The following is a 15,881-nucleotide window of genomic DNA, read 5'->3' on the forward strand; positions in this document are numbered from 1 at the left end:
CGAGGAAATTGGACGATAATTATATATGCAAATTTGGTCTCTGGCCTGTATAAGTAGTTTGCGAGATAAATGACGAATATCTGGCAGACCAATGTACATATGCATGTTAATCTTCACTACAGCTTATGCTAAACAGCATTCAGAATTTAACTGCGATCATGAAGATGACCTTGAACAAATTGTTCGGTGTTGTACGATATCGCTGAACCCACCTCGTTGTTTCTAGTTCCAAGTTGAAGGTTGTATAATTTGTTACAGAAGGAAACTCCAAGATACAAGTATTAATATACGATTTGCAGGGAAAACCAAGGGACCCTTTGAGAATGAGTACTTTGGACTCATCGGCACTAAAAGTCTCCGCATTATGTTTCAGTGGCGGGTTGGCCACGGGAATCATAATGAGCAAATTGGCAAATAAGTTGAAAAATTCGGATTTTTACGAAAAAAATCCACCCGAAAAATGGGTGAAAGTTGGCACAATTTCAGACTTGGTGATCTATCCTGTCAAGTCACTGCCAGGCATTACTGTCACCCAAGCGGTGACTACTATCTTGGGACTGCAAGGTATGCAATAATTTATATATAAACTTGGAGTGACATTAAATAATTAAAGTCACTTTATTACTAAATTGTGTTGTTGTTTAGATGCAGCGAACCCTTATCTGAGAGACAGGTCATTTGTAATCACGAATGCCAACGGCGGTTTCCAGACGCAGAGAGTAATTCCATCCATGGCACTGATTCATCCGACTGTAATTGAGGACGTTTTACACCTAAAGTTTGTCGGGGAAGATGGAGATGACGACATTTCGGTTAAATTTCCGAAAGATGTTCAATACAATAAGAAATTGATTAGGCAGGTTTTTCAAAAAATTAAATTTCCGTTTTCATGAAACATTGTTCATTGAAATGTTATTTACTCATTTATTTATAGGATTTGGACGGATAAAGTGTACGCTCTTGATTGCGGGGATCAGATTTCTGACTGGTTAAGCAAGGTTACTGGGGTTGAGGGCCTTCGCTTATTTTACCACGATAGCGAAAATAGTCAAAGAAAAGTTAACCTTGGCCAGAAAGCTTTTCCAATGTTTGCTCCACGAGATACGGTACACAAACTTTGCAATAATGCAAGAATTATCAAATAAATATGAAAGTTGACACAGTAATTATCCATATTTTAGGGAATATTCCAAGACGAAACGTCTTACATGATGATGACTGAAGAATCCTTGACCGAACTAAATTCGAAAATGACTCGTCAATTCCCTATGAAGTCATTCCGGCCTTGCATAACAATTACAGGGACTCCCGAACCATGGGCGGAGGATGCATGGACTTTTGTCCGAATTGGAAATGATGTTGAAAAGTCGCCGATATTCAAAACTTCACAGCCATGCTTAAGGCATGTCGTTTATTCGTTTTACGAACTAATCATACGAATCTGGTATTCATTATTGTGTAATAATTGTAGATGCAAAATGACCACGATTGATCCCGACACTGGAACAATTATCGAGGACGGTGAACCGATAAAGACGCTGACCAGGTAGGAACATGTACATAACTTGTGACATAACAATAAATAATCTACAATCATGGTTTTTACTTTAAAGCTTAAAACGACCAGTATGGAACCCCACGGTTACCAAGATTGTTAAAAACGCGGCCGTCATGGGCATCCATTTCGGCATTTTCAAGAATGAAAATTCTATAATTCAAGTTGGCGACCCAATTTATGCAGCATTAGTGTAATCTGGTGCCAAAAAATGAATAAATGCATCATGCAAATTTACATACTGCAAGTAAAGATTGTTCAAACTTTAAATATTTATTTGCCAACTCCTCCCACGTTTCCACTACTTCGGACACATTGTTTCTGATACGTCGAGTAGGTGTAACCGATCGGGCAGTTCGTTTCACCGATGCCGGATCCTACAGACTGCGTCCCTGCAGTCGCGATCGAAGCCCTTTTCTGAAGGTGATAGATTTTTGTGGACGCTGGAAGCGCGGAAGACGATACGATGACACAAATCAGCCCAATAACGCCAAGAAATGCAAGTCTGGTCAGCTTCATGTTAAATACTTGCTGAAAATGGGAGCAAAAATATTACTGGAAACTTGAACTTGACAATTTCTATATTTAACGACAATTTAATTTAAAGACGTACTTTTCCACTGTCAAAGAAATCCCTTCCACGAATAAGTATGATATGCCTATTGGGGTCAACGCATTCAGTATAATGAACAATATTTCTTGTTGACTGCACAACCCAATCGAACTTGTTATTATTAATAACAATTTGTTATTGAGATGAACTGGTAGACAAGACAAGTGTCTCGAGCCGAACTCTGTGAGTCATTAAACAGTTTTATGCAGAGTTTCGATATTTTGTAGCGAGATAAACTACGCGAAAGACAAAGGAACCCGAAAATTATCATTGTTTAGTGAGTCATCACTTAATAGCAATTTGCATTCTTTTTGCAAAACCTCTTCTGAGGGCATAATGTCACTGCGAAAAAAATGGGAAGAAGTAAACATTGTAAATACTTGACAAATATCTTAACCTCGCACGAATTGAAAACCAGCAAAGCTGCGGAGAGCAGTAAAACAAATGATACTGCAAAAAAAATTATTTACTTAACATAAAATACTTAATTTCTTGGGTTTGAATGACGTATTTATGCATGTACGTATGCATTTCGTAGCATTTTAAAATCCGAGAATTTGCATAAATGCAGTGTTAATATTCTCAATTCTGAGAATGACAAGTTTCAGAATGTCCAATTTTCTTACTTATTCGGAGATGTCACATATTTGTCAATTTTTTATATTTTTCGCAACTTTTTTTATTTGGTTTGGTTATATTGCATCGTTATATTAGAGACTACAGGTGTATATTTAAGGGAATCTGCCAAACCATCGGTTTACTAAATATCTACCACTCTTGTGTATTTAGTACTTACTTATTAGTAAAAAACACTGTCAGCCCATCCATATACATTTTGAATCTCAAAAATATCTGCATACTAACACTTGTTCCCCACATTCAACACAAATTCGTTCACCTAAAATAAATAGAAAAATGGATAACAAATTGGATGAAAAGTGGTATGAATTCATCTCCAAGTCTATAATATTAAGTATTAAGTTACATAGATTTTGTAGATGACATTCCAATTTTCCAGGATTTATGTAAATATAAGTAGACATGTCCCACCCAATCAGTTTTATAATACTAATATCAGCACCATTATTGCCCCTTCTCAACCCCATGTTCCTCGATATCTTCCTTATCCGGGGGTGGAAGCACCTTGATCTTATCCTCCTTAATTGGCTGATGTGTTATCCTTGTGACCCGTTTCAACTGGTAGTACACGACAAACATGAAGACCACCAGGACGAAGATGTTCACCAAGCAATAGCTGGAATTTTACACACAATTATTTTAAACTTACAAATTCCAACACTAAATAAAAACTAAAATTACCCACCTGTACACATTCGTCAAGGCGTTCCGTAATGCTATGGTTTTTGGCAGTTCTGCGTAACACGGAGGGATCATAATTTTCTTCCCGTCCAACAAATTAAACGGATTTCTCCCCTCGTCCGTCTTGTCGTCATACCGTTGCTTATCAACTTTGGTCTGAACGCAATAATTCATCGAGCAGAGGAAGACAACGAGCAAAAGTCCGATGGAAATGATGCTGTAGGAGAGCCACAGTCTGTAAATGAGGGCAAGCTTCCGTTTTATTTTTTGAATTGTTGCTAAATAGGATTGATTGTGGGGAAGAGATGCGGCACTTTTGATGCTGGGTTTTCTCAGAGAATCTGCCGCTTCGTGGTCCACGTCGCCATTTTCTGAGGCGTCATCCTAAGAATATTTTCATAGTGTGTAATGTTTACGTGCAAAACGGGGAAAAAAATAACGCAAAAATTAATAAACTCACGTCCAAGTAGGGTTGACCTGGCTTTTGTCGAGATGCAAATAAGATCATTAAAGATGCGAGTATTGTTAGACTTCCTTGAATCATGGCAGTGATTGCTGAATCTGAAAAAACATGACATTCAATCAAATATTTTGAAAATACACATTACAAAGCAAAGAATGTAATTAGATGAGTTGAAAAAAATCGTTACTACTTTATTGACCCAGCCACATTTTTACTTTTGCATATGTAGAAGTTAAACATATCTATTTTGATTGGATTTTAAAATTAGTTGAATTGAAGACCATTCGAAAACTTGGTTTTGCATCAGAAGTTCTGATTCAGAACAACTTCGTCCCACATTTGTCCATCATAATTGAACAAGTTGTCTGCAAGTGAATGACTTGTCTGTAAACCACACCACCACTTATAATGAGCCATCTGCTATTTTTCTACATACTTTTGCAGAAGCAAAAAAATCAAGCTTCTTTAAAATTAGAAAATACATATATGTAGATAAGTAATGTAATTCAAGGTCTCGTGCATAATACTTATTTTTGCACTGGTGGTTGGAACCATCTTTTAAAAATGTGGTGTATGAAAAGACTTTTTGTTAATGAGTAAAAAAAAAATGCTCTGGAAATTTGTGAAACTTGTGACTTGTGAGGCAACCCAGGTCATGGAGAATTGCTATGCTGGGAGCAATTCGTGATATAAAAATAGTGATAATTTTTAATGATTCTAGGTGCTATTAATATTCAACATTTTTATGTTTTGCGCTATTTTAGGTGCCACATGTAAAACTTACATTGGATTCTGTCAAATTTTTCTTTAAATTCGTCGTCCATGTCATAAAAGAGGATGAGTGCTTGAGATCCGAATCCGATGATTACAGACGACACCACCTATAAATTCAAAATTTAAGTTATTTAGCATCATGACGGACTGCAAATTATTGCCTTTTTCAGCATCGTCATTTATATAAATTGTAAGTACGTTTGCATGCATTGAGTTGCACGAAATGCGTTCAGCTCATGTAAGGTCAATGCATACATAATAATATGTACAGCTTCCTGTTTGCCATTTGCAAAAAAAATCGTGTAATGCTTAATCCAGCTCTAAATATTTTTGCACAGTATTATAATTGGGACGAATTAAATATACAAAAGTTAATTTCAAAATGAGTAACAAAATTGAGATAGTGATGAAGTCTTTCCTTATTTCCATACTTTCATGTTAAAATATTTTTCAAGTTCATGCATTTTTCCCCATGATGAACATACTTATTGCTGCTAAATTATAAGGTAGGGTAAAACTGTACCTCCTCGTGGTTTGCTCTTCACATATGTATAACAGGTTTTAATAAACTGTTAATTTTTTTTGAAGAGTTTTTTGAAAAAAAGCTAAATTTTGTACTTCAAGTTATTATGATGCTGAAGGACAGAAATGTCAACTTACAATTTCCACACCTCCCACCATCCGGCACAACGATCCTCCCGAAAATGCTGCTCCCATTTTTGAACAGTTACCAGATTCTCAGAAATAAATTCTACAGTTTTCAGATTCTTCACTCTCAATTTTCCAATGCACTCACAGCACAGTAAATATTTTATTTCTACGAAATGTATTGCCCACTGTCCGTCCATTCACAAAGTTTTCAGATTTGATATTTGATCACTTCCACAATTTGCTGTGTATGCAGAGTTCATACAGCGTAATAATTTATGCAACTAGTGCAATCAGTTTTGGTATGGTATACCCAAGTTAAATTAGCTGGAACATGCGTCAATGGGTTGATTGGGTTGCTCGCTATTTATTAAACATCCTGCTTCTTGCTTCCATCCATCCAACTACGCGTTCTGTGTGTGCAATAATACGGAATAATTTAAGTAAACGTCAAGATTCGTGTTATTACTTATTAGGATATGTAATATGTAGCACGTAGACGTTAAACAGAACAATGAACATCAACTTTATTCTCTATTGTCTCACGTGAACAAAAGTTCAATAAAATGCTTCGTCTTAGCTATGCACTAAAATTTTTGCATTGCAAAATATTTCTGTAATTACAAATTTCTGCAATAAAACTAATATTGGTTTCGGTTAACCAAACTAATGCCAATTTTTTTCCCCTCTGAAAACCACCACACCACACGACTGACAAGATGAAACTGAATGAATTGAATTTTCAATTCGGTTACGTTAAACTCTTCAAACCCACATAAATGGTGTGTGTGGATGTGAGTGAATGAGCTATGCGACTGCGAAATCTAATGTAATTTAAGTAGTACCCAGCACGTTCGTTTCCTTCATATTGCGGGATGGTTGAGATAAAAGTAATGTAATGCAGCCATCCAAAACTAAACCTCGGCGTAAGTAATGTACCAAAATCCGCACTTAATGTGTGTGCATAGCGTTCGTTCCCTGCTCGGTTAAGCCATCCTCAAGCCACCACGTAGAGTAAGAAAAAGGGTTAAATTGACGAGTCTAATATGAAGTGCGAATGACTGACAGTTTAACAGAACGAGACAGAGACGGCAGATTTACAGGTTCCAATCCAATGGATAGAAAGAGAAAATGAACAGAATTATGTGATATTCCTTCCCGTTCGATGCTGGGAAAGGGTTAATATTTTATACACACCGAGACCCAACCAACGAGCACTCACTCACAGCTATTGAGTTGGACAGAAATTAATCTAAATCAACATGAAGAACAACAACAAGGGTGCTGCTACATATATAATAACGAAACCACTGAACTGCTGCAGGTATCCTGGTGAAATTTAGTCCTGAATTTGTCCAACTTTCGGTTTACATTACCACACGAATTTGGGATTTGCTAAGTTTATTTTGCTCAACTCGTGAGTATTAAATGAAGGAAATTTCTCTAATCGCAACAGTTTGTTTAATTGAACGGGCCTTATTAAATTCTCGACATGAGCGTGAGTCAATATTTATCGGGTTGATGATGATACGTAGAGTTTAACAATAACAAGGGCCAGATAAGCGGATATATGTAGGAGAATAAGTAATTTATCCGTGTTGAAAGTAAGAGTATTGCACATCTGATAATTAATATCACTACCACCACCTCCTCCTCCTCTTACCTAGCTTCGAATGATATCAATCGATATTTTATGTATCTCGTCGCAAGTAATTTCCTGGTGGTTGGTTCGTTTGGTGTATGTGCAATACACACAAAACACAAGATAAACCCGAGATAAACGAATGGCACACACGTGGCGTGGCCAATGGAATGATTCAACTAAATTGATAGGGGATTCAGATAATCCTTGAACTTAAGCAGGCTCCTGGTTCCACAATTGGACGACTAAACACCTTTTTATTATTCCTGCATGTACATAACTGTTGCACCAGCAGATCTTGCATCCTTCTTATTCGCCATAGGTACATCATATGTGTCTTTATGTCCATGTAAAAAAGGTGGAGATTCTGTAAAAGAATAAGTCTAGGGAGCATTAGATGTACGTACATATTATTATGCTGATGGTATTAAAGAACCTGATTTTTTTTATCGTGTCAGGTGCATTGGATTATTCAGATGGTGTATAGTCCTTGCTTGAGAGTGAGTGAGGGGCTTATTCCAGACGTACATACATTTGTAGGTACGTCTGTAATACTGCCACGAGGTAAAGAACTGTCTTTGTTCGTTAATGTGGCTGGTTTTGAGCAACTATCAAGTTTTTTTGCTAAGAGATTTTTATTGGGCATGACTGCTGAACAAAAGATGTGATTTTTATGCCGTCTCCCTTATTTGTTCCAGGAATTAACACCAAGAAATTAATGATTGGCAGTAAAATAAGCAAAATTACGTATGTATGTACATCGATATCAAATAATTAATTATTGGCTGCAAGAAATGAAATGCCCATTTAGTACACAATTTTATTAAAAATTTACAGATATTTGTATGTATATTTAAAACATTTTGCACCCTCTAGCCTGACATATAATTCGCAGTGCACGTCATCATCGTCATCCTTCTTTCTGCGTCAGTACATACGCACACCTTGTAACAATCCAATAATGAATCCTGGACAATTCTAATTTTGGTTAGATAGGTAAGTATGTAGGTGTACGTCACAGGTGATTAGGGGTTAATTAGGTACATATTTTGTTATCAATTTACGGTGGTGCATGGAAGGATAATTAGACTTGGATCGGGTACATACATGGAGAGATTTATGGACAAAAATGCATTCATACATACACTATCCAAATTCCAACCTACAACAATAAATATTTACACACAATATACAATCAACAAGCATAATTGAGACTGATTATCACAATCTACATAGATCTACAAGCTATCTGAATTTATGACTATTTGTACACAATTAGCGAATACGTACGAATTAATCAGAACAATAAATAAGACTATAATTACTTGGTAATATCTATTACGACATAGCCCACAATTCCATTAAATATAAGTACGCGAGCATTTTTTATAATATGCGAAAATACTACTGCACTGTTAAATTACTGTAGTTAATCATGCTTTCATCCCAGATTCGTATATACCATCAGATAATAAATATACTGCCAAATCTAGAGATTTATTTATATACGCTACAATTTCTACTGAATTTGTGTTATTTACTTTTATAAGAGTATAGGTATTTTTAGATTTTTAATTTTTACAGGTTAGGTATTATTGTTCGAGTTACCAAATGTTGTTGTTCACATGGACAGACAAAGAGTATTCTAAATTTGGACAATCAATTGGCAAATTCGGAATGGATTTCACATTCTACGCTACAGACAGATACATACATGACGACACTAACTAAAATTAATCACTCGACACTTATCATCAATACATAATCACAAATATTTATCAGCGTTTAAGTATTTACCATTAAAAAACTACCCGAAATGAGTTATCTATCTATGGTAGTGAGTATCACTGACTGAGGGTAAAATTACACTATTAACTGAAGTTATAAAAACTTACAGAGCTAAATAAAACTCACCACAAATTAAATTAAGTACTACTTTTCGCAAGTCTTAATTAATAATGAATGATGCATAATAAAAGTAACAAAACGTGTTCATGGTTAACAAAAATGGTAATGAGAAATATAATAAACTATTTTTAGTAACGCTTCGACGCAGCGTTCGATCCCCGAGAGTTGGAATGCAACAAGGGTGCACTCCCTTTAAACGTCGAGTTGCGAGTGACCTGTAATCGACACAATTTAGATATTGGAGTCAGTCACGGTCACTCCACGCTTCCTAGAAGTGTTCATTATAAAGGAGTAAACCTATATGTGTAGCAAAAAAAATTATGTATTTTCATGTACTTTCATGTATTTTTATGTACTTATGTTGTTTTTACCTGTGTAGAGAGATTCATTCGGTTGGAGCTACGAGATGTCGATGAGTCCGACTTTGTGGCTTCTACTCTCAATTTAGAGCAACACGATCCACTGGTCAGGACCGCCTTTAAGGGTGAAAATGTAGATATAAATATTTTAAACTCGTTATAAATAATTGCGTAGATAATTGATGTTTAAAATTATAATTACCTTAAAACCGGAACGGTACCTTTTGTTGTATAATCCATACAAAATTGGGTTGATACCTGTAATATTTACGTTCTAATATCCGCGTAATTTACGAACAAAACATATTTTTGGAGCCATATTCTTACAAGAATTACTGCTTCCCAGCCATTGTGCCATGGGAGTAATGGTTCTAATCAATTGATCCTCCCAGTCGCTTGGCGGAGGTCCAAACTTGACTCGAGTGAAGATGGCGTAGAGTGGTAACCAGCTCAGAGCGAAAAGGACGCATACCAGGAGCAGCATTTTTATTACCTTCATCTTGGATCTGGATTCCATGCCGTCGCCATCACCGAGAAGAACAAGAACAATAACGAGGAGGAAATTAGATTGAACTCTTTGAATGAAATGAGTAATGAGGTGGCGTATTTAATGTCAAAGCACAATGAGGACACGATTTCTCAGTCTCAGATTTTAATTATCGTCATCTTTCTATTACCGTTGGACAAGAAGCTCCGTGGACAGGTCCTTCGTTTCCTGTGGAATTTTCCGCATCGACACTCGACGGAGAATGAGGGTGTAAAATATTGTGATCAGCGTCAAAGGAAGCAGATAGCAGAGGATCAAATGGGCGACGACAAAGTAAACATTTCCCACTGTCGGGTCCCACCATTTTTCAGTGCAGACCTAATTTAACGGTATGATAATTAAAGTATTTTTGTGTCCCAAATATTTGTGTGGGTAGCTTTTTTATTATAAGATCAGTGGCCTCGGAAGCTGTGGGGACATGTAGGACATTAAGATTGGGGGGAGGGGTTTATATGAGACGGGCGGATGATGAGGACATCGAATAACCGATATTGTCCCTCTGTCCCCACGCTTCCGCGGTCACTGTACGAGATGGAAACATTTTAGTAGATTTTTTAATGCAAATAGTACATCGTTGTTATTATACTGACGACTGCGACATGTATTTCAGTCGTCAGTCGTTGTGTAAGAGAAAGTTTGAAAAGCTTGGATTGAATGACATTCCAGAAGAATTGAACATGAGGCACTTTCGGAGATTAAGTTGAGTTTGCAGTGACAGTTTTTTTCTGGATTTTTGTTTGTGTAAATACTTATGAGATGCTCAAGTTGACTGTCTATGAGAACGAATATTAAATCATCGTCTATGAATAATTCTGGATTTTTACAAAGTTGAGTTGATGCAACGCCATAAATTACAAATTCAAATTCCGTCAAACAATGACATTACCATGAGCTCGCTGTTGGGTGCATTCGGATTGAGAGGAGTCAACTGGAAAAAGATTGCCCAGGGCAGGGTTCTGGATAAAATATGGAAATATTATTACAAAATAGTTCCAGAACAAAGGTATCTACTTATTTAAATAGGCTAGAAAAATATGTCACGTTTTTTTCTCCTTACACAATGAAGGACCACGTCCAAATGATTATGATGAGAATGCGACAACTCCGAGACGATATTTGGCATTTCATGGGGTAGCAGATTGCTAAAAATCTGTAAAAAAATCAAACATAATTAATTACTTACGTTTTCATTCAAATTTCAACCATACTGTAAAATTACCTCTCGCAAGCGATCGCAATCAGGGTGTCGATCGACGCTGAAACGCTCACTCCTTGTAAATACGGAACAATCTTGCAAATCCATTGACCCAGAATCCACGCTAAAATAATTTACATGTAACTAGATTAATCTGTGATGAAGAAAAGTCGGAAAAAAACATGCCACCAAGTCTGAAAGTCTGATTTGTTTACAAAACACCAACTCTCACGGTAATGACGATGATATGAACGTATCGTGTGTCACCTCATCATCGTCATCATTACGTTTCAGTCGGAAGTAGTAAATGACGCAATTAGAATACACATAAAAAACTGTGAAGGCCTGGTTTCTCATTTTTCTTCAGCCACATACATTTTCTTCAAGTTTCAAATGAATGGAGATGTCAAAAAGTAACTAAATTCAGCAACTTATCCATGTCATAATCCGTCAACGGAGATATTATCTGGTCCACGAACCATGTAAATGGGTCCATTTATTACCCACAAGTTGTCCCACACGGAGGAGAAGAAACATTGCAGCCTTAACTTAACTCGAACTCTACTCGACGTAATCACGCCAAATCTCCACCAGCCAAATTCACCCAACTCTTTCAGCCCTGTAACAAACGGCTAAAAAGCTTGTGAGAATATTTGCTTTCTTCTTCCGCCCGAGTGGGTGGACTATAATAACACAACCCCAAAAGAAGCACTAGTAAAAAGGAGAGAAAGTTTAACAATTCGGCATCCTGGACAAAGCGGAGAAAGTGAAAGAAGTCGAAAGAGTTTGGTTTCCCTCAGCCATTTCTCACTAGGCGAATCTGTATGGTCGGTCGTCTTATAGCCGTGCAATGAATGTCGAGAAGTGAATCTTACATGGGCAAAGTCGAAGAATTCTCATTCATACCTCAGCTCGGGCTATTATGCTATCAGCAATATCTGCATTGTTCGGGGCTAGAGGAAGCTAGTAGATTGTTGAAAGAGGTCGGCTTGAATTGTGTGTAATTTGCAAGCACGCACAATTTTTGGCTCGCAGAAATTGGACTGGGCTGCTGAATTACGTTTTCTCTTCAGAGAGAGAGAACAATCACATCGATATCATTTCATATCGTGTACCCTGATTCGGGATCAAGCCTATGTACATCCGGAGGAGGAGTAGTGATAGTTTTAGGGTAAGTGTAGTAGTACCAGAACTTTTGTGACGTACGCTATACTTATCATCGCATGTTTGGATGACGTCTTGGTTATTTGTGCACCTCGCAAAAAGTTGGCTGACAGAAAACATTACGCATTTAACGTAACGCACAAAAACCCACGCAACTTGTCTGAAGCAAGGAATCTGAATGAAATTTGAGCCCCGTCCAACCCACGAAGGGGGAAGAGCAATTGTAATAAAGTGAAGAGATAAATGCTCCTCTGCTGAAGGTTTCATATTTGAAAAGAAGGAGGAAATAAGACGAAGACGAGAAAAATTCTGGAGGAACGACGATGACACAGCGTGACAAGTGTTTCAACCATCAACACTTCAACCACGGGATAAATTGGAGACACGAGGCAAGAAAACATTCAAAACTGGGTGAAAGTCTAGTCGAAATGAAGTTGAGAGTAATAAACCGCTGACAAGGATGACGCTTCTCGTTATTATTACGCGCGTTGTTTTTTAATAATGACGAAATTGAGGATAAAACACATGCGAGGATGAAAGAAAGGCAACATTCGAGCCTGTGGGACTTTCAGTGTTGATATGCAAATTGAGTATAATTCCTAAATTATTCAGTACAAATTTACAAAACTCTAGTGAAGCCACTCCAGTGTCCAGCTTATTTTTATTTGCTTGTTAAACCTTGCGCAATAAAGATCTTTGAATTTTACAGGGATTATTTTGCATATACCGTCTGTTCGTCCATCCACCTATTTATAAATACACGCGGTATTTGCACAGACCTTGACCTGACAAAATGAAACGAAATGACAATGAGCCACGAAGACGAGTAGTAAAATATTAAAGTATTTGGTTGGACTTCAACCCCACGAAATAGAGAAAGTAAACCACGAACGAGCCCGATTTTGGGGGTAAAACAACCACAAAAACATTTAATTTTACCGACTTTACAAACTTCCTGCTGCGTCTGTCTTTATGGTTCAATCGTTTTCTCTGATTTTATTGCTCACGCAGTTTCCGATTCGTAGTATGCAAAGTAGTACTCGTATTAAAACAAAGCAAGGCAAATATGCGTGCAAAGTTTATTTTTCGCATAAACATAACAAGGAATGTGGTCCTTTCTCTCAACTCGACTTTCCCCATGTCATCCACTCATTCCGCAATTTTTGTTGTTTTGCATCAAGAATCCGGTCAAATTTTTCTACGCTCGAGTAAAAGTTAAAACAATAGTTTGGTGGGAAGTTTTGCGGCTTAAGTGGTTCTCTGAAAGGGAAAGTTGTTGCGGTCTATAAAGAAATCAAATAATCTTGCATTTCCGTTTGGAACTGAAAAAAGTTTCAGGACAGGATTATGGAAATTGGGAAATGGATCTGTTTTATTATGCTCTTTAGTCCTAACAGCAAGCATGCTTTGTCCAGTCAAGAAGTGAAATGAACTTTTTCACTTAAAAATGAACCAGATTACACACACGCACGCGATAAAGTGTAATGTGACAAAATGTATTTATGTACCACTTACAACCTCGAAACGGAACAGTCGAGATATCGGAAACGTTATCTTAAATTACAATTTGAAAATGTTTGGTAGAGATTTTTGGTCAAAACTCAGTCTGTTTTCTGAAGCAATAATAATATGAATGATGAATATTACGAATGATCATTACACGCATTGGACTAGTAGCTCAGTGGGATATCCATACGTCCTCCTACATACTTGGTGGACACGATAAAAGAAATAAAAAACTAGATTAAACTAACTGATATTATGCAATGGTGGATGGGAGGAGCGGTTATCGGCTTACAAGACTTAGACGCTGACTAGACACTTTTTTCCTTCCCTCACCCTCACCCTCATCTTTGGCCTCCAGACCAACTAAACAATTTTATTTATTGTATCTCTTTTTCTTAAAGGATTTAATCATAACTGCGACAGAATTGGGACAACCAAGTCTCGTCGTGCGTAGGAAAATGCGTCCATGGAACATGTTTCATGTTCTATCAAATTATTGCTTTCACCAGAAAAAATTCACCAATTCGAATGTTCTGGTAAATGCAAAAATTGTTGTTGATTTTTGCAAATCAACTGAGCAAAGCAGGCGCTCGGATCTGAATTTGCGAGAAGCAAAGTTATTTTATTCCGTACACGGAAATCTATCTGGTACGCCTGCTTTCACCACATTTTGGCATTCGTCCTCCCCTGATCAGTTGCAGAGGGGAGAAGGGTTGGCTGCAGGTGAATTAATGAGACATGAACATTGCTGAACAAAAGGTTGAGATGTTTATTAGTGAAAACCACTCCTCCCATTACCAAGACTGCTCTGCTGCTCTTTTGCTGCATCACTTTGTTCATGCAATATTGTGCTAGGTTCGTATCACGGTAGATTCAATGCACTGCAGAGTAAGCAAAAATATGTAGGAAATAAACATGTCTCAGGATGTAAATACCAGCACGAATCTCAGCCTACTTACATGCAGGGTATTCCGACCCAGGGTTTTATTGGGTTGGGTTTTTTGGGTTTTAATGGGTTTTAATGGGTTGTTAACGAATAAAACCCATTGGGTTTTACCATGTTAAATGGGTTTTATTTGGGTTTTAATGGGTTTTATTCGGGTTTTAATGGGTTTTAACTGTGTTTCAGCTTAAAACTATATTCTAAAAGCTGAAAACAGCTGTCGTACGTTAGACGAAGTTGTTTCATGGCAGCTAAGCAGTTTATTTGATTAATACTGTAAGTTTTAAAAACCAGGAATAAATCAGCGAGTGCCATTACAAGTTTCAAGTGACAAAAATATTTAAAAAAAATAATTTCGGAACGAGGTATGTTTAAGTGAGCATACATAATTTAATTACATTTAATTTACATTTTGCTGTCATAATTAATACTTTTTTCCCGAATACTTCCTCTCATCTCAGCGAATAAATTAAACAAAATACTGTAGTATTTTTTTAATTTATAAAGTTTTTTAAAATGTTTCAAGGCGATCTTAATTATCACCTCTGGAAAAATCGAGTACTTATGGACAGCGAAGTACCTTATTATGAGCAAAAGAAGTGTGTCTGTAAAAAGCACTTATTATATTCTCGATCATAATACATACGTATTTTCATTGTTCATAAGTACTCGATTTTTTCCAGAATTGATAATACACGTTAAGATCGCATTGAAATATTAAATTTTAAAAACTTTTAAACTTGGATTTCATTATGATGAGAGGAAGTATTCGAGAAAGAGGTAATATATATTCTCATAAAGTATTAAACTATGATCAGTTAAACAGGACTATTTCGAAACGGATACAAATTCTAACATGGACAAGTAGGATTTGCATATTAATTGAAATTGGATTGCAATAGTAGTGAAAATTGTTGTTCAATGTATTACTTATGTAAAACCTAATAAAACCCAATAAAACCCATAAAACCCATTAAAACCCAAAAAACCCATTAAAACCCATTAAAACCCCTGGGTCGTTACTTTTTGATTAAAACCCTGGGTTTTTCCGAACCCTGCTTACATGGCAGATTTTGCTTTGAAAAGTTTCGTCGTCAACGTCAAACCTTGCACTATCGTCGTGACATCAACGTCTGGCTTCCTTGTTAATGAGTTTCCTTACTGAATGAATGAAGCAGCCGAAGACAATGCACGGCTCGACTCATCTTTGTAAATATGGATGTCTTTATTAAAAATTCATCCCT

General features: G+C 36.7%; 3 protein-coding genes across 11 annotated transcripts in view; 1 reads left to right on the forward strand and 2 right to left on the reverse strand.

The window, feature by feature from the left end:
- Positions 1-211: 211 nt before the first annotated feature.
- On the forward strand, positions 212-1,807 carry LOC110858385 (mitochondrial amidoxime reducing component 2). Its single transcript, XM_022107152.2, has 6 exons — positions 212-564; positions 646-856; positions 935-1,106; positions 1,182-1,402; positions 1,472-1,546; positions 1,614-1,807. The coding sequence occupies exons 1-6, from the start codon at positions 324-326 to the stop codon at positions 1,750-1,752; spliced, it is 1,059 nt and encodes a 352-aa protein (XP_021962844.1). The 5' UTR covers positions 212-323; the 3' UTR covers positions 1,753-1,807.
- Position 1,808: 1 nt separating this feature from the next.
- LOC110858386 lies at positions 1,809-7,277 on the reverse strand. Of its 7 annotated transcripts, XR_004836823.1 has the most exons (8): positions 5,386-6,201; positions 4,736-4,832; positions 3,949-4,049; positions 3,493-3,872; positions 3,154-3,423; positions 2,965-3,066; positions 2,169-2,214; positions 1,809-2,086 (listed from the first exon to the last, which is right to left on the reverse strand). XR_004836823.1 is itself a non-coding variant. In XM_035858835.1 (6 exons), exons 2-6 carry the CDS (start codon positions 5,440-5,442, stop codon positions 3,252-3,254), a joined length of 807 nt encoding a protein of 268 aa, XP_035714728.1. In that variant the 5' UTR covers positions 5,443-5,786; positions 7,037-7,277; the 3' UTR covers positions 2,819-3,251. The 7 variants fall into 7 exon arrangements, 4 of the variants coding, with proteins under 4 accessions (XP_035714728.1, XP_021962845.1, XP_035714729.1 ...); XR_004836822.1 differs by having other exon boundaries at positions 1,810-2,086; positions 2,965-3,423; XR_004836821.1 differs by lacking the exons at positions 1,809-2,086; positions 2,169-2,214 and having other exon boundaries at positions 2,819-3,066.
- A 538-nt stretch (positions 7,278-7,815) lies between these two features.
- The window catches only part of LOC110858557 (neuropeptide SIFamide receptor), a 28,543-nt gene continuing 20,477 nt past the window's right edge, over positions 7,816-15,881 (reverse strand). For 2 of the 3 annotated variants that reach the window (XM_035858833.1, XM_035858832.1), the window contains 8 exons: positions 11,049-11,148; positions 10,887-10,979; positions 10,716-10,785; positions 9,960-10,147; positions 9,610-9,788; positions 9,485-9,540; positions 9,295-9,399; positions 7,816-9,138 (listed from right to left, as the gene is read on the reverse strand). In XM_035858833.1, the coding sequence (XP_035714726.1) occupies positions 9,052-9,138; positions 9,295-9,399; positions 9,485-9,540; positions 9,610-9,788; positions 9,960-10,147; positions 10,716-10,785; positions 10,887-10,979; positions 11,049-11,148 (878 nt within the window). In that variant the 3' untranslated portion in view covers positions 7,816-9,051. Of the gene's footprint in view, positions 9,221-9,294; positions 9,400-9,484; positions 9,541-9,609; positions 9,789-9,959; positions 10,148-10,715; positions 10,786-10,886; positions 10,980-11,048; positions 11,149-15,881 lie in introns of all 3 variants that reach the window. The other variant, XM_022107374.2, reaches the window with a different exon arrangement.

This window comes from Folsomia candida, unplaced genomic scaffold (genome assembly GCF_002217175.1).
Source record: "Folsomia candida strain VU population unplaced genomic scaffold, ASM221717v1 Fcan01_Sc021, whole genome shotgun sequence".
NCBI lineage: Eukaryota > Metazoa > Arthropoda > Collembola > Entomobryomorpha > Isotomidae > Folsomia > Folsomia candida.

Bases quoted from the DNA above. Each gene is read 5' to 3' on its own strand.
- LOC110858386 (XM_035858835.1), bottom strand. From the start codon at position 5,442: ATGGGAGCAGCATTTTCGGGAGGATCGTTGTGCCGGATGGTGGGAGGT. The intron at 3,873-3,948 runs GTGAGTTTATTA...AAATATTCTTAG, and splicing joins CAGGTCAACCCTACTTGGAC to GATGACGCCTCAGAAAATGG. The intron at 3,424-3,492 runs GTGGGTAATTTT...GTAAAATTCCAG, and splicing joins GCCTTGACGAATGTGTACAG to CTATTGCTTGGTGAACATCT.
- LOC110858385 (XM_022107152.2), top strand. From the start codon at position 324: ATGAGTACTTTGGACTCATCGGCACTAAAAGTCTCCGCATTATGTTTC. The intron at 1,107-1,181 runs GTACACAAACTT...TCCATATTTTAG, and splicing joins TGTTTGCTCCACGAGATACG to GGAATATTCCAAGACGAAAC. The intron at 1,547-1,613 runs GTAGGAACATGT...TTTACTTTAAAG, and splicing joins CCGATAAAGACGCTGACCAG to CTTAAAACGACCAGTATGGA.